The 21,917-nt window shown below is 52.1% G+C and overlaps 1 protein-coding gene across 3 annotated transcripts; it reads right to left on the bottom strand.

Moving 5' to 3' along the window:
- Positions 1 to 11,929: 11,929 nt before the first annotated feature.
- ADAD2 (adenosine deaminase domain containing 2) lies at positions 11,930 to 18,312 on the bottom strand. Of its 3 annotated transcripts, none has more exons than XM_050773238.1 (10): positions 17,758 to 18,312; positions 14,498 to 14,638; positions 14,100 to 14,147; positions 13,888 to 14,013; positions 13,643 to 13,793; positions 13,391 to 13,558; positions 13,044 to 13,273; positions 12,719 to 12,962; positions 12,320 to 12,461; positions 11,930 to 12,226 (listed from the first exon to the last, which is right to left on the bottom strand). In XM_050773238.1, exons 1-10 carry the CDS (start codon positions 18,164 to 18,166, stop codon positions 12,122 to 12,124), a joined length of 1,764 nt encoding a protein of 587 aa, XP_050629195.1. In that variant the 5' UTR covers positions 18,167 to 18,312; the 3' UTR covers positions 11,930 to 12,121. The 3 variants fall into 3 exon arrangements, with proteins under 3 accessions (XP_050629195.1, XP_050629196.1, XP_050629197.1); XM_050773239.1 differs by having other exon boundaries at positions 12,320 to 12,440; XM_050773240.1 differs by lacking the exon at positions 17,758 to 18,312 and adding an exon at positions 16,987 to 17,728.
- Positions 18,313 to 21,917: the final 3,605 nt, after the last annotated feature.

Genomic DNA, 21,917 nt, shown 5'->3' with positions numbered 1-21,917 from the left:
CATAACTGCCAAACTGGGGAACAACCAGGATGTCCTTCGGTCGGTGATGGATCTAAAACCTATAGCATATCCAGACAGCGGAATATCACCCAGCAACAAAAAGAAATAAGCTATCAAGCCTGAGAAGACATGGAGGGAACATAAACGTGTTAAAAGATAAACTCGGGCACTTTAAAATTGTCATGCGTATATTTGAGCAGACGATTCAGGAATCAGGCAGTTCCAGACCCCTGGTGGCTCAGGGCTCTCCCCAGGAGGCGTTGTTGTGGGTAGGACACTTTTTTAGAGATGTTCACAGAAGCGAAACAAAGAAAATATTTGATTGGCTAAAATGGCAAGTCCTTAGTTAGAGGTTACTTGGAGGCATCTGATTGGTAAAATCTCCAGTGAGAGGTTAATTGGTGGTTTCTGGTTAGGTGGGCCTAAGTTTCATTTTACTGTTTCTGTCGAGTCAGGGTTTGGTTCGCTTATGTAGGAACCCCAAGCACTGGAACTGACTTGGCCTGATGGCCTCACAATTAATTATTTTGACAAACGTGTTTTACCAAGTGAAAGAAGCTCTGAAAAGGCTACCTACTGTATGATTCCAACTCTAGGGCATTCTGGAAAAGGCAAAACTATGGCAACAGTAAAAAGGTCAGCGTTGGGCCGGGCACAGTGGCTCACATCGATACTCCCAGCACCTTGGGAGGCCCAGGCAGGTGGATCACCTGAGGTCAGGAGTTTAAGCCCAGTCTGGCCAACATAGTGAAACCCTGTCTCTACTAAAAATATGAAAATTAGCCAGGCATAGTGTGTGCCCATAATCCCAGCTACTCAGGAGGCTGAGGCAGGAGAATTGCTTGAACCTGGGAGGCGGAGGATGCAGTGAGCCAGACTCTGTCTCAGAAAAACAAAAGGTCAGCGTTGCCAGGGGTTGGTAGGAGGAAGGATACATAGGCAGGGCACGGAGGGTTTTAGGCAGCGGAACTGCTCTGCAGGTCACTATAATGGTGGGTCCATGTCTGTATGTATTTATCCAAACTCATAGCAGGTACACCACCGGGAGCGAACCCAATCTCTGGGTAACAATGATGTGTCAATGTAGGTTCATGGATTGTGACAAATATACCGCCATGGTATGTGGGTATATGGGAATCTCTATACCTGCCTGTCCATTTCGCTGTGGACCTAACACTGCTCCTATAAAGTCTTTTTTTTAAATGACCAATCTGAGAGTCTCCCATGCATAAAGCCCCAACACAAGACTTTTCACACCTTATTTCATTTCATCCACAGAGCAGCTCTTCAAGGGAGGCCCTCAGTTTACAAATGAGAAAATCAAGGCACAAAATGTTCCACTGATAGTAAGAGAAAAGTCAGGATTCGAACTCACGTTTGCTGGTTCCAGGGCCTGTCCCCTTGTCATCAAACTGCACTGGTGTATTAGTCCGTTTTCATGTTGTCGATAAAGACAGACCTGAGACTGGGTAATGTATAAAGAAAAAGAGGCTTAATGGACTCACAGTTCCACGTGACTGGGGAGGCCTCACTATCACGGCGGAAGACAAAAGGTACGTCTTACCCAGCAGCAGGCAAGAGAGAGACTAAAAACCAAGCAAAAGGGGAAACCCCGTATCAAACCATCAGATCTCGTGAGACTTATTCACTACCACGAGAACAGTATGGGGGAAACCGGCCCCATGATTCAATTATCTCCCACCGGGGCCCTCCCACAACCCCTGGCAATTATGGAAGCTATAATTCAAGATGAGATTTGGGTGGGGACACAGCCAAACTGTATCAGCTGCTATACACTGTGAGGCTGTTCTCTTCCCTTCCTGGTGGCAGAGAGTGCAATGGGTTTGCCAATACCTGGTTCTTCTTCCTCTGTGCCACCACTGGCCCACAGTTCCATCCTCCCTGCAGGTAGGGGTTCTGGTCAGTGGGGTGTGCAGAAAGGGTACAGGGCACTGCCAGGACTGGCTGCAAACATCTCTTGCATGACCCTCTGCCCTCCTCCTCCCCTCCACATGCCTCAGCCCAATGTAGAGGATCCTTCCAAATGCTCCAAAGCCCTAATGCAGAGGTCAGCAAACTGCCTCCCATCTGCAACCTGTTTTTATAAATACATCTTTCTTGAAACACAGCCGGCTCTTCATTTGGGTATCGTCTCTGGCTATGTTTGCGCTCCATTGGCAGAGCTGAGCAGTCACGACTTAGAGTCTATGGCCTACACTGCAAGCTGAAAAAGTTTACTCTCTGGTCCTTTACAGAAACGTCTGGAGGCCTGCCCTAAGGGAGGCGGGCTGCAAGAGGGAGGCGGCAGCCCGGCTGCTGATCCCCTGCGCTGGTGGGTGGCCTGAGCAAGATGACGCCTGTAGTAAGTCCCTGAAACTGTGGGCTGTCTGTTGCAGCAGCTGGTCCACCCTGACTAGCGTGACCCTGCATGTCATGGATAAAGGGCTCACATCCCACAGAGGCTCCAAGTGCTCCCAAACCAAACCACACGTTGGGCTGATTATTTCTCGTGGCCCAATAACAAGATGCAGATGAACTGGAGAGAAGGGAATTTTTATTTCTGTCACCAGTTACAGAGAGAAAGCCTGGAAATTATCGCCAGACCAACTCAAAACTACAGAGTTATCCAAACCTTATACACCTTCTCAGCTATAGGTCTACGTGTAAGTGTGCATTCATCTAAAGACATAAGTGATTAACTTCTTTTAATGTATAACTAAGATCTGAGTCTTGAAGCTCTTCCTCTGGAGCCTCAGTAAATGTACTTAATCTACATGGGTCCAGGTGCTGGGGTGATTACCCTCATCTTTCCTGCTAAATCATGGAGGTTTGGGGAGTTCCTTTAGTCCCCAATAAGGCTTGTTTGTGGAGGCCTGGGGAGCTTCTTCAGACCCTCAGTAACACTTGTTTAAATCTAAACGGGTCCCGTTAAGAATTCCTTCATTATCCTATCGTGCTTCAAGGCCCAGGAAAAGCCCAGGCAAAGCTCTCGGGGGGCTTTTGTGACAGTCCAGCCTTTGCAGAAGGGCACGGGCTCTCTCAGCTTCTAATATTTCACGGAACCACTCGGTCAGTGCCGAAACCGTTGTTATGGAGGCCTGCGTAAGTGACACCTGGCCTGCCACACAGAGCCATCCAGACCAGCACTGGCTTCCGGCCCTGGGGGGGTGAGGAGCTTGGGCTTTCCAGCCGCCTTGGCCCGCCCAGCTGGTCTGCCATCCTGGGAGGAAGAATCTGCACCCAAAGTGCATTAGCAAATACTCACAGAGAGAAACACACACTCAGACCCAGTCGCCACCTCACCCTGACATCCACACTTGATGTCTTGTCAGCCAACACCTCCTCTATAATGCAGTGAAACATCTCCTTTTCGTAGTGACCTTGGGAATCATTGTTCAACCCTATGTATGTGTCCTAAAGCCTTCTCCCCTCAGGGCCCAACACGCAGGAGGTGTGCTGTGAACATGCGTGCCCATCCTTTCCCTGGAGAGGTACCCGCTTCCCTCATCTTGCCAAGTGCCACTGTGCACCAGCCCCGTGGTCAGCACCAGGGACAAGGCAGTGAACAGGGGGATGGACATGATCTCGCTCACAAGGAGTGTTTGGCCCCTGCCTTCCTACCCATCTGCCTAGGAAGCCTCATACACGCTCTTGCGTGCTAGGTGCCTGTGTTTGAGTTGGAGACCCTGGGATCTTTGGAAAATAAATGAGCCTGCTCCGGGGTCCCTGGAAGAGTGTCAGGACTAGCTGGCAAGAGGACTTCAGATTGGGAAGAGGATACTGGGTATGGGTGAGGCTGCAGAAAGTGGCTGGGGTGTAAGGCTGTGGCCACTGGGCTGCGGCATTCCCGGCACTGCTGGCTGGTGGTGTTCCCAAATGTATTCTGCATTCGTTCACCCAGAGTCTTCACTGTGCCAGACATGGTTCCAGGTCCTGGGTGGTCTGGCCAGGAATAGAAGAGACAAATAACCATGAGGAAGAAAGCAGGGGCACGTGGGGGTTGCTAAGGAGAGGTTGCAATTTTGCAGAGGGTGACCCTGGAAAGCCTCACTGAGCCATGACATTCGAGAATTCCTGGAGGAGGGAGGGGCAGTGAGGTGTGAGGGCCTCTGGAGGACACACTTTGGAGAAGGAGGAACAGCACATGCAAAGGTTCAGAGGTAGGAACGTACTTGATCATGGCGGCCATTATGTCTGGAGCAGAGAAAGGACAGAGCAGAGTAAGGAGATGTGGTCAGGGCAGGAGGGGATAGAGGGTGGAACTCCCCAGGGTGATGCTGGGCATGTGGCCTGGGTCCATGCAGCCAGAAGGCTCCCTTGCCATGGCCAGGCCTTTCTCGGGGGTACAGCGGGGTGGGGCCTGGCGGTCCTGCCCAGCACCCTGTGAAAAAGGCCACTGACCCTGACACCACCATTCCCCACCACCCCGCACCGACCTGTTAGTAAAGAAACAGAGAGCTGCAGCCAGACTCATTTCCCAGCCACCTCTGCTGTGAGGTGTGGCCTGTGACTAAGTCTGGACCAAAAGGAAAGTGAGCAGAGGGGATGAGGAACTTGTGGGTCAGTTACAAGAGGAGGCCACCTCCCCTCGAGGTGAGGGCGGCAGACACCCGTCCAGTCCCGGGCCATCTATGCCAGACTGCCTTGTGGGGAGTAAGCTCCTATGAGAGCCGCAGCACCTGGCTTTTGTTGCCATAGCGTCTGAGCATGCAGCCAAGGCGGGCACAAGGACATCAGGAAGATCAGGTCTTTTTTCAATTTGAGACAGAGTCTCACTCACTCTTTTGCCCAGGCTGGAGTGCAGTGGTGTGATCCTGGTTCACTGCAACCTCCGTCTCTCAAGTTCAAGTGATTCTCCTGCCCCAGCCCCCAAGTAGCTGGGACTAAAGGGATGTGCCACCACACCCAGCTAATTTTTGTATTTTTAGTAGAGATGGGGTTTCACCATGTTGGCCAGGCTGGTCTCAGGTGATCTGCCCGCCTCAGCCTCCCAAAGAGCTGGGATTACAGGCATGAGACACCACGCCCGGCCCAGATCAGGTCTTTCAAGATAGCAATGCGTGGTAATAGAAACCCTGACTTTCAAGAAAATGGAATTTTAAGATGTTTCACACAACCACTTTACTGAGATATAATTCATATACCATTCACCCAAGTGTACAAGCCAATGGTTTTTGTTGTTGTTGTTGTTGTTGTTGTTGTTGTTTGAGATGGAGTCTTGCTCTGTTGCCCAGGTTGGAGTGCAGTGGCATGATCTCAGTTCACTGCAACCTCCACCTCCCAGGTTCAAGTGATTCTCCTGCCTCAGCTTCCCAAGTAGCTGGGATTATAGGCACCTGCCACCACACCTAGCTAATTTTTGTTTTCGTTTGTTTGTTTTGTTTTGTTTTGAGATGGAATCTTGTTCTGTCACCAGGTTGAAGTGCAGTGGCACAATCTCAGCTCATTGCAACCTCCACCTCCTGGGTTCAAGTGATTCTCCTGCCTCAGCCTCCCAAGTAGCTGGGATTACAGGTGCGTGCCACAATACCCAGCTAATTTTTGTATTTTTAGTAGAGATGGGGTTTCACCATGTTGGCCAAGATGATCTTGATCTCTTGACCTCGTGGTCTGCTCGCCTTGGCCTCCCAAAGTGCTGGGATTACAGGCGTGAGCCACCGCCTTGTTTGTTTTTTGAGACAGAGTCTTTCTTTGTCACCCAGGCTGGAATGCAGTGGCACGATCTCGGCTCACTGCAACCTCTGCCTCAGGTTCCAGCAATTCTTCTGCCTCAGCCTCCTGAGTAGCTCGGACTGCAGGCATGCACCACCACACCCAGCTAGTTTTTTTGTATTTTTAGCAGAGATGGGGGTTTCACCATATTGGCCAGGCTGGTCTCAAACTCCTGACCTCGTGGTCCGTCGACCTTGGCCTCCCAAAGTGCTGGGATTACAGATGTGAGCCATTGTGCCAGGCTAATTTTTGTATTTTTTAGTAGAGACAGGGTTTCTCCATGTTGGTCAGGCTGGTCTTGAACTCCAGGTCAATGGTTTTCAGCATATTCAGAGTTGTGCAGCCACCACCATGTTCAATTTTAGAACATTTTTCATCACTCTAAAAAGAAATCCCACATCCATTAGCAGACACACACACACACACACCATTCCTCCATTCTCCCCAGACCTAGGCCATCACAAATCTATCTACTCTGAATATTGTATGTAAATGAAATCATCTAATACATCGCCTTTTGTATCTGGCTTTCTTCACTCAGCATGAAGTTTCCAAGGTTTAATCATGTTGTAGCATGTGTCACTATTTCACTCCTTTTATGACTGGATAATTTCCATGATATGGATGAACCGCATCTCCTTTATCCATTCATCAGCTGATGGCGCTTGAATTGTTTCCATTTGAGGGCTATTATGAATAGTGCTTCTGTGAACTCTGGTGTGCAGATCTGTGAATGGACATATATTTTATTCTATTGGGTTTACACCTAAGGGCGGAATGGCTGGGTCACATATTAACCATGTTTGATCAGTTGAAAAGCTGCCTAAGTGCTCCACAGAGGCTGCAGCATTTTCCATTCCCACTAGCAGTGCACGAAGATTCTAATGTCTCCACATCTTTACCAACACTTGCTATTATCTGCCTTTTTTATTATAGCCATCCTAGTGGGGGTAAAGTGATACTGCATTTTTTTAAAGACAGGATGTCACTTTGTCACCCAGGCTGGAGTGCAAGGTGACACAATCATAGCTCACCGCAGCCTCAACCCCCTGGGCTCAAGTGATCCTCCTGCCTCAGCCTCTCGTGTAGCTGGGACCACATGTGCACACCAACACCTCCAGCTGTCATTAGCATGGTGATGTGCATTTCCCTGATAGCTAATGGTGCTGAGTGTCTTTGCATGTGTTTATTGCCATTGGAGTATCTTCTTTGTTAATACTATTTGTTTTTGAGATGGAATTTTGCTCTTGTCACCCAGGCTGGAGTGCAGTGGCACGATCTCGGCTCACTGCAACCTCTGCCTTCCAGGTTCAAGTGATTCTCCTGCCTCAGCCTCCTGAGTAGCTGGGATTACAGGCACCTGCCACCACGCCAGGCTAATTTTTTCTTTCTTTCTTTTTTTTTTTTTTTTTTTTTTTTTTGAGACAGAGTCTCGCTCTGTCGCCCAGGCTGGAGTGCAGTGGTGTGATCTCGGCTCACTGCAAGCTCCGCCTCCCGGGTTTACACCATTCTCCTGCCTCAGCCTCCCAAGTAGCTGGGACTACAGGAGCCCACCACCACGCCTGGCTAATTTTTTGTATTTTTTAGTAGAGATGGGGTTTCACCGTGTTAACCAGGATGGTCTCGATCTCCTGACCTCATGATCTGCCCGTCTTGGCCTCCCAAAGTGCTGGGATTACAGGCTTGAGCCACCGTGCCTGGCCCTAATTTTTTCTTATATCTTTAGTAGAGATGGGGTTTCACCAAGTTGGCCAGGCTGGTCTCGAACTCCTGGCCTCAAGTGATCCACCTGCCTTGGCCTCCCAAAGTGCTGGGGTTACAAACCTGAGCCACCGTGCCTGGCCTGAGTATCTTCTTTGGAGAAATGTCCATTCATATCCTTTGCCCGTTCATTGGGTTGAATTTATTACTGAGCTGTAAGAGTTCTTTATATACTGTAGACATACGTCCCTTATCAGATATATGATTTGCAAGAATATCCTCCTATTCCGTGAGTTTTCTTTTCACTTTCTTGATGATGCCCTTTGAAACACAAAGGTTTTTATTTTGATGGAGTCCCAATTTTTCTATTTTTTCTTTTGTCATGATGCTTTTGATGACATATCTAAGAAAGTTTTGCCTAACTCAAGGTCATAAAGTTGTACTATTATGTTTTCTTCTGAGAGTTTGGCAGTTTGGGCTCTTGCATCAGGTGTGCGATCCAATTTGAGTTAATATTTCTGCATGGCACAGAGGAAGGGTACTTCATCCTGCTGCCTCTGGATACCCAGGAAAATCGATTTAAAAAATATCTTTTAGGCCAGGCATGGTGGCTCATGCCTGTACTCCCAGCACTTTAGGAGGCCGAGACTGGTGGATCACTTGAGGCCGGGAGTTTGACACCAGCCTGGCCTACATGGTGAAAACCTATCTCTACTAAAAATACAAAAATTAGTCAGATATGGTGGTGGGCACCTGTAGTCCCAGCTACTCAGGAGGCTGAGGTAGGAGAATCACTTGAACCTGAGAGGCTGAAGTTGCAGTGAGATGAGATCATTCCATTGCACTCCAGCCTGGGTGACAGAAAATATATATGTATCTTTAAAACTGTAATTTTTAAAAGGTAATTTCACCACTAAACCATGAGGCAAGGTAACAATTTACTTTCTTCTAGACACTCACTAATTTTTCTCTAGGTCCTCACTGACTGCTCCAGGGCAGAGGAAAAGGGCTCAGAGCACAACTGAAATTTTCAAATTGTCTTCTAAAGGGTTTTGAGGACAGGGCTTCTGGTCTCTCTCTATATCGGGGTGGGTTACACTCCTGCAAGTGATCCTCTAGTTAACTAATTTTCCATTCAGTGCTTGCTTGTTGGGCACCTTCTATGTGGGAGGCCCCACAGGAGGAGATGGAGAGAAACGGACAAGGCCCCATGCTAGGAGCTAATGGCAGACAGGACTGATGACAGTCACTGCTGAGGGCTGCCGAGAGAGCCATGAACAGTGCAGCGTGCATTTCCCACCTCATCTCACCATGGCCTTGCAGGCTGCATGTCTGTGACCCCGTCTCAGTTGGCAAGTGGGGAAACTGAGGATTGGGGAGACAGAGCGGCGCCCTGGCCTCCCAGAGACTTTCCAGGTCCACACTTCCACTTGGCACACACTGTCCCGGAGTGAAGACAACGCACGGGTCAGCACGGAACAGAGGGTGCCCTGGGCTGCAGGAGGAAGGATGGAGTGACAGGATGGCACTCGGAGGTAATTTGACTTGTGCCAAGTGAAATTACATCACTTCCCAATTTGAATATGCTGCTGTTGGCAAAACTTCACCCAGAGGAGATACGGCCAACTAGGCATTAACAGATCTGCATTTCAAAAGTAGCTTTCATCATCACCCCGCAGTAACGAACAAGCTGAGTCAAAAGAACCGAGCGACTCTGGTGTCGTGAAAAGACTGTCTTGGGAGGAAAGGATTGGACAAGCAGATTTATGCAATGTGGGGACAAATATTATTTATTTGGCGGAACACAACAGAGTTAATGCCAATTTGAATAACTGATTTACCCAGTGATTATGTGATTAATGAACACCAAAAGGCTCATTGCATCCAACTGAAGTTTGAAATGGCTGGTATATTTCCAGATGTGGTTGTAGTTACTACTGCAGTACAGAAAGAAAATCAATTTAAATTATTTCCTGGGGAAAACAATGTGTAATACACAGGCTAATTAATAGGTTTGGGTGTTTTTAAACCCCCTGCTCCATCCCTGAAAAAAAAGAGTGAGAAATAATTATTTCAATGTTGGCCTGAGAAGTGGTTTTTTGTTTGTTTGTTTGTTTTTTGTTTTTTTAAAAAAGCAAAACCTAAGGTAAAAATCTTTGTTTTCTCAAACAAGAAATTGGTGCTTTCCTGGCTTTCCAGGCCCTGCGGACCTTTCCTGCTGGTGCAAACACCTCTCTGTAGTCCTCCTCCCTCGGCAAGGGCTCACCTCCTGTCCTTTGCACATGTGAACTGCAGCTCCTCCTGCCTCAGCTCCCCTCTCCGGCCCTCCCTGCTGCCATTTTCGAAACCTGATGCTCCCAGCTCCAGCCTCGCCCCCTGCAGCCTGCCAGCCTGCAGCTCTGGGCATCCTCCTGACCTCCTGCAGCAGTCGGGAAAGAGCAGAGCAGAGAACACGAGGGAACGTTAGGAAGGATATCACCTAGTCCTTGTTTTATAAATGAGCAAACTGGGGCTCAGAGTTTCATCCAAGGTCATGTAAGGAAATCCAGCTTCAGCTGTGGGTGGTGACTGCAATTGAACGGCTTGGAAGGCCGTCGGCCTGCACATTACCACAGCTCCAGCCCACCTCAGGTGCTGGGTGCTCTTCCAGAAGTTACCTAACTGCACCTTGCCAGTTTCCTCACCTGTACACTGAGGCAATGATTGCATCTATCATGGCGAGCTGTGGGAGGTTAAAACAGCACAGATACACCACGCTTCTGGCTGGGGCCTGCTGGAGCTATCTGATCTGTCCACTGGTGCTGTTTCCTCCACCCCACCTCTCTCAGATTCTCCCATGTCATCATCACTGTGGGAAAAGGAGACAGCATGAGCCCAGTGAAAGCAGAGGGAAAGCCTAGGCCTGCAGACGGGCAGGCTGGCCAGGAACACACCCCTGGGACCAGCCCTCTGATTATTTCTCTAGAAGAGTCGACGCACATGCACGGAGGTTAAGTGGCTGGCCATGGCCATGGCCACACATGCCCAGTGGCAGAGACAAGAGGGGTTGGAGGGAGAGGACCCAATCTCACGACTTCAACATCAGGCCTGGCCCTGAGTGACAGCTCTGGAGGGGGCTGTCTGCACTGGTCAGGGTTCTCTAGAGAAAGAGAACCAACAGGATATATAGAGTTGTACTGTGAGGCATTGACTCACATGATATGGAGTCTAAGCAGCCCCACCAATTGCTGTGAGTGCTGGGGGCCCGGGTGATGGTGTTCTAGCCCACACTCAAAGGCCTGAGAACTGGGAAAACCAATGGTGTGAGTCCTGGTCCAAGTCTGAAGGCCACAGACCCAGGAGTTGTGATGTCCCAGCTCCAGCGGAGAGAGTGAATTCACCTTCCTCTGCTTGCTTGTTCTTTTCAGACCCTCAATGGATTGGATGGTGCCTGCCTGCACTGGGGAGGGCAATCTCCTTACTCAGCCCAATGATCAGGTGTCAATCCCTCCCAGAGACACCCCACAGACACCTAGAAATAATGCATTACCAGCCATCTGGGCATCCCTTAGCCCAGTTGACACAAAATTAACCATCACACCATCTTTGACCAGTGTCCCAAGGCCCACAGGGGAGAGCAGCCTGTGGTTCTGAACCCTGCAACTGCTGGAGATGCAGGGAGGGAGTCACGGGGTGGGGGTCACAGGGCTGGCCATGGTCCTCTACCATCCCTGGCCCCAGGTCCCTGGACTTCAAAGCTGCTGTGCTCCTCGCTCAACGGATATAATGCCCATGCCGGCAAAGCTCCAGGGGTGTGTGTGTATGTGTGCGCACACGCACATGCTTTTAGTGTTACCATCTTCTCTCCCCATCCAGAGTCAACAGAGCGCCTGACTGCCATGTGGGCTTACTATGCTACCCTGGGGGAAAAGGAGAGAGAACTGCCGAGCCCACACCGGGCAGGAGCACTGTCCCTCTCCACAGTGGAAGACACAGGATCTAGCAGTCCAATGACTTGCCCAGGTCAAACAGTCAGGCAGTCCAGGGAAAGGACTGATTCTGCTCATGCCCTCCCCACATCCTTCAGCACGGGGCTGCCCCGACACCCACAGCACCATCGAGGGCCACGGCAGCTGAAGCTCTGACCAGGGAAGGGTGTTCTCTGCCACTCCCCCCAATCCTAGGGGCCCAGAAAGGCAAGGATTTGGAGCCCCAGTCGTGGCCAGAGGACAAAATGCTCACATACCCAAGCAGCCTGCCCTCCTCCCGCCCTTTACAACCCCCACAACCCATGGCCTCAGTGGCCTCCCCCAGCACACAGGCTGGAAAACAGGAGGAACCAGGGGAGGTCACCTCCCCTCCTAAACCTGCCTCCAGCCCTGTGAACAGGGGCTGGGGTGACAATTCAGTGGCTCAGTGAGAGGATCCAGGTGGGAGCCCAGTGAACACAGGGCTTCCCAAAGGAGGCGTGAGGGGCTCTACCCACAAACAAAAGGCCCCTGGCCACCCCAAAACACACACAGCCAACTACACAGTCACCAGAAATACTTCTTTATTCAAGCCCAAATGTGCAGCAGCAGCGTCTCAACCACAGCAGGCTCCTCCTTCCCTCCAGCCCCAGTTTCACCCTGCACAACCCACGTTCTCCCCCACAACCCTCCTCAGACAGGGCACTCCCCCAGCAGGGGTACAGCTTGGCTCCGGGACCTTGGGCCCGCCGAGGCCGGCTTCAGTTTCTGAATTTGCCCACCAGTGGCTTCGAGGGCCAAGCCCCCAGGCCCTGCTGGTCCAGGAGGAGAGAGAGCTGCCGGCGAGCCTCCTGGTAGGGCCCAGCCTAGGGCAGGAGATGAGAGGTGGGTGAGAGAAGGTGCCTGCAGGGGGCAGGGATTGCAGGGCTGGAGAGGGACCAGGACTGATGGGGACCGACCTTGGCAGCCTCGTAGGTCTTCAAGGCCAGGAGGTAGGGCTTCCCCACAGCCCTGGCCACCTGGTGAAACGCCCGGAGAAAGGACGCCTTGCAGAGACGGGAGGGAGGCCCCAGGGCAGCACTGGATGAAGAGAGGATGCCACTGAGATAAGAGAGATACAAGCTGGACCAGCAGGCCTGCCACACACCTCACACTACCTCCTCTCACACTGTGACGTTGTCACAGGAGTCACAGGACAGGCAGTGGTGTCACCACCACTACGGAGCTAGTAAGGGGTTGAGCCAAGAGGCTGAGCTAAGGGGTTGAGCTGGGGTTAGACCTGAGGTGAGGAAGTTCATGCATGGAGCCCTCCATCACCAGGACCCCTCCTCAGCCCGGCCCCACGGAGCCCTTCTCACTTGGCCTTCACGCGCCCAGTGACCACATCCACAACCTCGATGCCAGGGTCCCCCAGGCTCCAGTTGAGGCTCAGGCCATGACAGGTGTCAGGGGTAGGTTCAGAGGGGGCCACTGGGGGCCCTGAAAACAGGTGCAGGGCGGTCCGGACGTAGGGAGGTGGCAGGCATGGCCCCAGGACACTGTCCAGGCAGGGCCGGGTGTGGATGGCCCTGCTCAGAGTCGGAGGGTCGTGGCATGAGTCAGCTGTAGGGCAGAAGGGACAGGACAAGGTGAGTGACCTCCCTGCCCTCCCCTCCCACCCTCCAGCCCTTGCCACGTGCTCACCCAGGATGAGGCTGGTGCTGTAGAGTGGAGACACCAGGTGGGCCAGCAGGGCACCACCCAGCCCCAGCACGGCCCAGCGTGCCAGCTTGTCACTGGCTGAGAGGCAGCCCACGTGGGTGTCACACAGTGAGGGCGCCACGTAGCACACAGGCTTCAGCTGCCCGAGCACGTGGGCCTGCAGGCGCATGGGCGGGCTGTGCGGGAGGCCGCCTTCTGAGGTGGGGGGCAGGCTGCAGGCCGGGAGGGGACAGACACCAGCATCAGGGCCACTCTTCTGACCCTGGCCCCCACCCAGCAGCCCAACCGAGGGCACCGCATCCCCCGCCTGCCCCAGGGGCCCTGCATACTAGATGTCACGGGCCGCGCCCTTGGGGGTGTTGCTGATGTAGAGGTGCAGGAAGACGCGGGGCTTGAGGGTGAATGGGGGTCCGGGCCCCGGCTGGGGGGCCAGCACGGACTGCTCCTTGCCCTTGGCGCCCCCCTGTGTGGCCAGCAGGAGCTGCCGGAACAAGAACCTAGGAGTGACAGGTAGAGGGTGGTTGGGGACGACCTTGTCCTGGCAAAGGCTGCTGTCAGGCGCCCACCCCACAGCCCCTCACCTCAGCAGAGCCCTGCGGGCGATGACCAGGCCATGGCAGTCATGGAGCTGCTGGCCCGAGAACTCCAGCCAGCCGGCACAGCAGCTGCTGCCGGTGCCCAGGGCCACCAGCTTGTAGATCTCCTTCACATGGCCCCTGGCACCCGGGATCTCTGTGCAGGGAGGGCAGAGAGGGCCCAGCCTAAGGCAAGCAGCTCGAGGGGGCCCTTCCCAGGAGACCAGGGCTGGGGCTGGGGCGATCCCTACCCCTCTCCAGGATGACTCCAGCCACAGTCCCCTTACAGGCCCAGTATGGCGAGCGCTCGTCCAACAGGAGGTCAAAGCCGGCGCTCACCAAGGCTGCGCAGCGCTGCCCATGGGTCAGGATGCTGTCTGTGCCGGGGCAAGAGAGTGCAGTAGAAGGGAGCCCACGCCTCTCCCCTCAACACTAGAGCCTGCGTCCGCAAGAGCTCACCTACCTACGCTCAGGGGGGGCGGTGGAGGCCGGCTGGAGGTCTGGGGGGACTCTGGAAGAGACAAGGAGGACGGGCTGGTGTGGGTGCCAAGGCACACCCTCCACCCCTCAGGAAGCCGAGCAACAGGGGAGAGGCAGTTTTCATCTTCCAGACACAGGACATTCCATGAGCTGCTCTTCTAGCCGTCCCTACCCCCAGTGTCCCCAGAGGACATGAAAGCAGGGACCGGCACCTGTCCCCCGCCCCAGCTCCCTGCAGGTGATGTCCTGATGCCCAGATGGTTCGTGCAGCAACCCCCCTCCTGCCCACACGCACAGCCACTTCAGCCTCCCCACAGGACTGCCGGCCTCGGGCCTCTTGTCCCCAGCTGCGGCTCAGCTGCCTGGCCCTCCCTTCATTACCTGGGCTCTCCAGCTGACTCCGGATGTAGCAGAGGGCAGAGAGCGCCGCCTGCTGTTTAGCCTCTGTCTTGCTGTTTGCAGTGCCCGCAGGGCAGACCACCCCATCCAGTTCCGCGCTCACAGAGAAGGGGAAGCAGGGACCTGGGGAAGGAGCAAGGTGAGGAAGGAGCCACCCGGCCTTTGGCCCTGTGACAGGTACCACTTCTGCCTCCTCCTGACACCTGACATCGAGGACAGCCAGAGTAACGAGACCCTGACTGCCCTTCCCTTACTCCACCCCATGCCCCGCACACCCTTGAGTGCCTCTGCAGGCTGTGACCCATCGCTGACTCAACCAAGTCCTCGCCCAACTCCTCTACAACAGGGATGCGTGACTCCATTTCACAGATGAGCAGAAAGGGCAGGCAGTTTGCCCAAGTTGTGTCAGGACCCATATCCAGGTCCCCTCTCCAGAGCCCACGCCACCCTGTTCTCAGGAGGAAGCCACCAAGCACTTCCACCTGCCACACACACATTGATTTTATTTCCTCTCCTCCAGTGGCCCTGTATTTGAACACCTTTTCTATGAAACAGTATCATTTTGGGTGTTACTTATAACACAAAAGAGATAGATGAAAAATCTGGAGCTGGGATCACATGGTCAAAGGTGCAGGCTTATTTAATTTCACAGTACTTGCTGCTAAACTGTTTCTCCCAAGCACTGCCCCTCTGGGGACTTCCCTTTTGGAAGGGAGCCCATTTCAGCACTCCTCACTAGCACTGAGATCTGTCTGCTCTAAACGGGCATCACAACCAGCAACCACAGACAGACATGGAAGGGATGTTGACCTTAGAAAACCAGCACGTGGCTGCCATCCTAACAGCGACTGAATCTGGGGAGAACCATCAAAGCATGATTTTCTAAAACCACAAGTGACAATGTTATGGGGACAGGATATCTACAAGATCTCCAAATGCCCCTGGATGACTTATTTAGCACAAAGAAGAAAGTGAAGACACCTGGTAGATGCAACCCGAGTCAAATCCCCGCAGGTCACATAGCCAGGGGACAAACCAAGATTACAAACCTCCCGGTGAGATGCGTGGCCAAGGACTCGACATCACTTCAATAACACATCACCTGAACTCAGTCCCGAGAAAACAAACCCAAGCTGAAGGACATTTGCAAAACTACCAGCCCTTACTCTTCAAAGACATCAATATTGTGAAAGACAAAGACAGGAACTGTTTCAGGTAAGAGATTAAAGAGGCATGACAACTAACTGTAATGTCATACTGGGGTGGGAGAAAATGGCCACGAGGTCATTACTGGGACAACTGGCAAAATTTGAATGTGAATAGAAATTAGAAGGCCGGGCGCGGTGGCTCACGCCTGTAATCCCTGCACTTTGGGAGGCCGAGGTGGGCGGATCACGAGGTCAGGAGATCGAGACCATCCTGGCTAACACGGTGAAACCCCGGCTCTACTAAAATACAAAAAATTAGCCGGGCGCGGTTGTGGGCGCCTGTAGTCCCAGCTACTCGGGAGGCTGAGGCAGGAGAATGGCGCGAACCCGGGAGGCGGAGCTTGCAGTGAGCCGAGATGGTGCCACTGCACTCCAGCCTGGGCGACAGAGTGAAGACTCCGCCTCAAAAAAAAAAAAAAAAAAAAAAAAAGAAATTAGAAGATCGTAGTATATCAATGTTAAATTTCCAGGATTTGATAATCGTATTGTAGTTACATAATAGATGCCATTGTTCTTAAGAAATATATATGAGGCCGAGCACAGTGGCTCACTCCTGTAATCCCAGCACTTTGGGGGGCTGAGGACAGGAATTCAAGACCAGCATGGCCAACGTGGTGAAACCCATCTCCACTAAAACACAAAAAAATTAGCTGGGCACGGCGGCACAAGTCTGTAATTCCAGCTACTCAGGTGGCTGAGGCACAAGAATCATTTGAATTCAAAAGGCAAAGGTTGCAGTGAGTTGAGATCTTACCACTGCACTCCAGCCTAGGCAACAGAGCAAGACTCTCTCAAAGGAAAAAAAAAAAAAAAAAAAAAAGAGGGCTGGGTAAGGTGGCTCTAGCCTGTAACCCAGCACTTTGGGAGGCCAAGGTGGGCGGATCACTTGAGGTCACGAGTTTGAGACCAGCCTGGCTAACATGGTGAAACCCCATCTCTACCAAAAATACAAAAAGAAATTAGCCGGGCTTGGTGTGGACACCTGTAATCCCAGCTACTTGGAAGGCTGAGGTAGGAGAATCTCTTGAACCCGGGAGGCAGAGGTTGCAGTGGGATAAGATCGTGCCACTGTACTTCAGCCTGGGCCACAAAAGTGAAACCCCGTCTCAAAAAAAAAAAACAAAAAAAACAAAACACACACACACACACACAAACACGTGAACGCATTTACAGGTAAGGAGCATAATATCTTATAGGTAAGGAGCATAATGTCTGCAATTAACTTTTAAATTAAAACCCTGGGCCAAGTGTGGCGGCTCGCACCTGTAATCTCAGCACTTTGGAGGCCTAGGCGGGCAGATAGCTTCAGCCCAGGATTTCCAAGACCAATCTTGGCAACATGGTAAAACCACATAATCGCTACAAAAAAAAAAAATTAGCCAGGTGTAGTGGAGTCCACCTGTAGTCCCAGCTCCTCGGGAGGCTGAGGCTGAGGCAGGAGTATCATTTGAGCCCAGGAGGCAGAGGCTACAGTGAGGCAAGATTGTTCCACTGCACTCCAGTCTGGACAATAGAGTAAGACCCCAGCTTAAAACACACACACACACACACACACAAACACTGAGTCAAGGAGTTTGAGGGGTGTGTACTGAAGAAGAGGAAATAACGGTTTACCTCTGTATCATACACACGGTGTTACATTTACCAAGCTTTGCTTAACTTTAAGTCAGGGGAGTGGCTCTCGTTCCGGTATCTCCAATGCCGGCATGGCAACTTAAATTGCGTGTAAGTGGCTCTAAAAACGTATGCAGAAATACCAAGGGGCCTCAGTCTCCCTGGACCTCAGGTGGAGAGAACGTTTACCTGCCGTGACCCTGCCACAGTTGAGCATCTGGTATGGCTGGTGATGCTTGGAGACCGCTGCTCACAGCAGGGTCCACCCCGAGGTCTCAGGCTCAGGCCAGGTCCTGCTCTGGCGGTGTCTCTGAGCATAGGGACCAAGGCCCACCTTCCTCAGACCCCCTCCCCACGTCCTGGGACCCAGCCCTCCGCGGCTCTGTCCTCTGGCACACCCACGCCCCGGCCCGGCCTCACCTGGTTGCTGGTCCTCCCGGAAGAGCAGGATGATGCCCAGGCTGGCCGCGTACTCCGTGAGCAAGGACACGGCCTGGCTGGCAGGTGGGTCTTTGAGCGGCAGGCTCAGCCCTGCGGGGGGCACAGGGACCCTCGGGGTCCTCCCCATCTGTTCCCCCAAGTTTTCCCACGCCTGGGCTGCCCCCAGTTCCCCGACTCCGGCCCCTGCCCCAGGCCCACTGTCCCTCAACACCGAGACCTGGGGCTGCCCGCCCTCCGCGTGGTCCATCGCGGGCGCGGGCTCCCAGGCACCTTGGGCCTGAGGGGGTAGCGGTCGCCAGGGGCGGGGCTCGGGGCTGATCTGCAACGAGGCAGCCAGGCGGGGTTTCCTGCGGCTGCCGTCGTCAGCGCCTTGAGAAGCCGAAGCCATGGTCGCCAACAAAGATCTGAGGCGCTGGGCCCTATCTCGCGCTGCTCTCGCCCTTTCACACGCGCAGGGCGGGTTCCTTCACGTGGGGACCACGTGGACAAGCATGGTGCGCTCCACCCCTGCCACACCGCTGGCCAATGAGAGCCCTTAGGTCTCTGACGGACAGTGCATCCTGCCAATGGGAAAGCTAGTCTCCCAACCGCGGCGGCTTGGATGCTTATGGCTGAGGCCAACGTCTCACTGCCTGAACGGAAGTTCCGGCAGGTGGGTGAGGGGTTGCTCTAGCAGCTGCTTCTCTAACCGTGGGTGGTCGCGGAGCCTTGAAGGCGGGGGAGGAGGATCTGGGGGCCTCAGGTCCAGTTCCACTCTCTGGCTCCTGCCGTAGGCCCCTAGGGACCTCCACATCATAGGCTGCTCAGCTGCTTCACTGGCTGAGCCTGGAGACTTCAACACAGGAATTCGGGTTCACACTGTCAGCAGGGTCATTGGAATCCACGCTATAAAATTTCACTGCAGGCCTTTCTGAAGTCAAACAGAAGTGCTCTCAAGCTAAGAATTAGCCATTTGATGCAAAATGTAGCCTGGCGTGGTGGTGCACACCTGTAGTCCCAGCTACTCAGGAGGGTGAGGCAGAAGAATCACTTGAACCTGGGAGGCAGAAGCTGCAGTGAGCTGAGATTGTGGCACTGCACTCCAGCATGGGCAACAGAGCAAGACTCCGCCTCAAAAAAAAAAAAAAAAAAAATTAAATAGCCATTTGACACTCTGCCTTTTTCCCCCCAAGAAGGGATTTTGAGTTGATTCATAAAAATACCACAAGATAACAATTGTTTAAAGTGAGGAGCTAGGGATCAAGAGAAATAGGAAAAATAAGATGAATACAAGGATGAAGACAATTTACACGAGGCTTACTGTGATGCAATGTGTATTTGCTTGAAGGAGGCTGCACGTTTAACTGAGTCTTACAGTAGCCACTTACTTGGGAAAGCATGACCGGTGTCTGTAAGATTTGTCACAGTGCTTGCTGCTGCTGCTGCTGCTGCTGAAGCTGGGCCTATCAGCGCTCACCAGGATTGTGACAGTGAGCGTGCTGGGGCATATAATGAGCAGGTGGTGGAATCCTCCCAGAACCTTTGACTTGGGAGGAGCAGGTGTGGTGGGCTGGGTAGTCAGCCTCCTCAACATGTCAAGGATTGACATCAGGAAGAACAATTCCATTTTGTGTGTGTGTGCAGCCCAGAGAGTGGGATGAGGCCCAGGAGAGTGAAGGGACAGCACAGCAGATGTCCAGAAATGGACTGAGGGCTGCACATATCCACAGAGAGACTTCCACAAAGTCATCAAACCCAATAATGCCCCAAGCGCTCACCAACAGGAGGTTGCGTGAACAAGTAAATGGTGGTATATTCATACAATGGAACACGACTCAGTAATTTAAAAAGGAACCAACAGCTGCGTGCACAACACAGGTGAATCTATTAGGCACAGGGTGCGGAAGAAGCCAGACACATCCTCTCCATGATTCCACTTATGTAAAGTTCTTGAACTGGCAAAACTAATCTATGGTGATAAGAGTCCAAACAGTGGTTCCTTCTTTAAGGAAGTATTGACCGGAAAGTGGTGCCAGGGAATTTTCTTTAAAAAAAAATTTTTTTTGTAGAGATGGGGGGTCTTGCTATGTTGCCCAGTCTGGTCTTGAACTCCTGGACTCAATCAACCCTCCCACCTCAGCCTCCCAAAGTGCTGGAATTACAGGCATGAGCCACTGTGCCTGGCTGGAACTTTCTTGAGTGATAGAAATGTTCTCTGTCTTGATCTGGGTGGTGTTTATGTGGGTTTCTATGTATGTATTAATAAAAACTCAATGAGTTGTATATTTAAGACTTGTGTGCTTTACTGCATGTTAAGTATATGTCAGTTACAAAAGCAAATTGATAATGGCTTATTCAGAGAAAGGAGGGAAGGAAGAAATGGAATTGGCCTCCCAGTGCCAGAGCTGGATAGGTGTTTTATAAGGGTAATATAGAATATTAGTGTGGTAGGCAAAATAATCGTTCCCCCAAAGATGCCTACAGCCTAATCCCCAGAACCTATGAGTATATTATTTGGCAAGGGGGCGTTAAGGTTGCAGGTGGAAGTAAGGTTGCTAATCAGCTGACTTTAAAATAGGGCTCATGCCTGTAACCCCAGCAGTTTGGGAAGCCGAGGTAGGAGGGTAGCTTGAGCCCAGGAGTTCAAGACCAACCTGGGCAACATAATGAAATCCCATCTCAACAAAAACTACAAAAATCAGGCTGGGCGCGGTGGCTCACGCCTGTATTCTCAGCACTTTGGGAAGCCGAGGCGGGTGGATCAAAGGGCCAGGAGTTCAAGACCAGCCTGGCCAATATGGTGAAACCCTGTCTCTACTAAAAATAGAAAAATTAGCTGGGTGTGGTGGCGGGCACCTGTCATCCCAGCTACTCGGGAGGCTGAGGCAGGAGAATCGTTTGAACCTGGAAGACGGAGGTTGCAGTGAGCCAAGATCGCACCACTGCAGTCCAACCTGGGTGACAGAGTGAAACTGTCTCAAAAAAAAAAAAAAATTAGCCAGGCATGGTGGCGCGTGCCTGTAATCCCAGCTACTCGAGAGACTGAGGTGGGAAAATCATCTGAGCCTGGGAAGTTGAGGCTGCAGTGAGCCATGATGGTACCACTGCACCCTAGCCTGGGCAATGGAGTGAGACCCTGTCTCAAAAAAATAAATAACATAGGAAGATTATCCTGGATTACCTGGGTGGGCCCACTATAATCACATGGGTCCTTACATGGGAAAGAGGGAGACAGAAGATTCAAAACCAGAGAGATGGCCTCATGAGAAGAATCCAGCTGGCATTGCTGGCTTCGAAGATGGAAAGGGGTCATGAGCCAAGGAACACAGGCAGCTTCCCGAAGCCAGAAAGGGCAACACAGTGGACTCTTCCTTAGAACCTCCCAAAAGGAACACAGCCCTGCTGACACTTTTAGTCCAGGTAAAAACTTCCAGAAAAAAAATATATAGGCCAGGCACGGTGGCTCATCCTGTAATCCCAGCACTTTGGGAGGCCAAGGCAGGCGGATCACTTGAGGTCAGGAGTTCGACCAGCTTGACCAACATGGTGAAACCCCACCTCTACTAAAAATACAAAAATTAGCCGGGCATGGTGCTGCAGGCCTGTAATCCCAGCCACTCAGGAAGCTGAGGCAGGAGAATTGCTTGAACCCAGGAGGCAGAGGTTGCAGTGGGCAGAGGTTGCAGTGAGCCGAGGTCACGCCTCTGCACTCTAGCCTCCATCTCAAAAAAATAAATAAATAAAGATACAGATGACAGCTGAGAATTTGGAAATTGATTATTTAAAGCAACGGTTCTCAAAGTATGGCCCCTGGACCAGCACCATCTGGGAACTTGCTAGAAATGCAGACTCTTGGGCCACATCCCAGACCTACTGAATTAGCAAATCGGGGGGCAGAGGTAGGGTGGAGCCCAGCATACTTATAACAAGTCCCCCAGGTGGTTCTAAGGCTCACTCAAGTTTGAGAACTACTATGTTAGGATAATGGTAAGGTTTATGACTGGACAGCGGTTCTTACAGCATGGGCCCCAGATATGCAGTATCAGCATCACCTGGGAACTTAGGCAAATTATCAGGCCCCACCCCAGACTCACCGAATTGGAGACTGTGTTTTAACAAGCCCCCCAGGTGCTAATGCTGACGCACACTAGCTAGAGTTT

This window comes from Macaca thibetana, chromosome 20 (assembly GCF_024542745.1).
Source record: "Macaca thibetana thibetana isolate TM-01 chromosome 20, ASM2454274v1, whole genome shotgun sequence".
Lineage (NCBI taxonomy): Eukaryota > Metazoa > Chordata > Mammalia > Primates > Cercopithecidae > Macaca > Macaca thibetana.
The sequence above is the reverse complement of the archived record's forward strand: the minus strand, read 5'-3'. Positions and strand labels throughout refer to the sequence as shown.

What these genes read in the sequence shown, in the direction of transcription:
- ADAD2 (XM_050773238.1), bottom strand. Translation starts at nt 18,166, where the DNA reads ATGGCTTCGGCTTCTCAAGGCGCTGACGACGGCAGCCGCAGGAAACCC. An exon ending in GAGTCAGCTGGAGAGCCCAG is followed by an intron (nt 14,148 to 14,497) that starts GTAATGAAGGGA and finishes TGTCTCTTCCAG; the next exon opens with AGTCCCCCCAGACCTCCAGC. An exon ending in ACCGCCCCCCCTGAGCGTAG is followed by an intron (nt 14,014 to 14,099) that starts GTAGGTGAGCTC and finishes GCCCCGGCACAG; the next exon opens with ACAGCATCCTGACCCATGGG.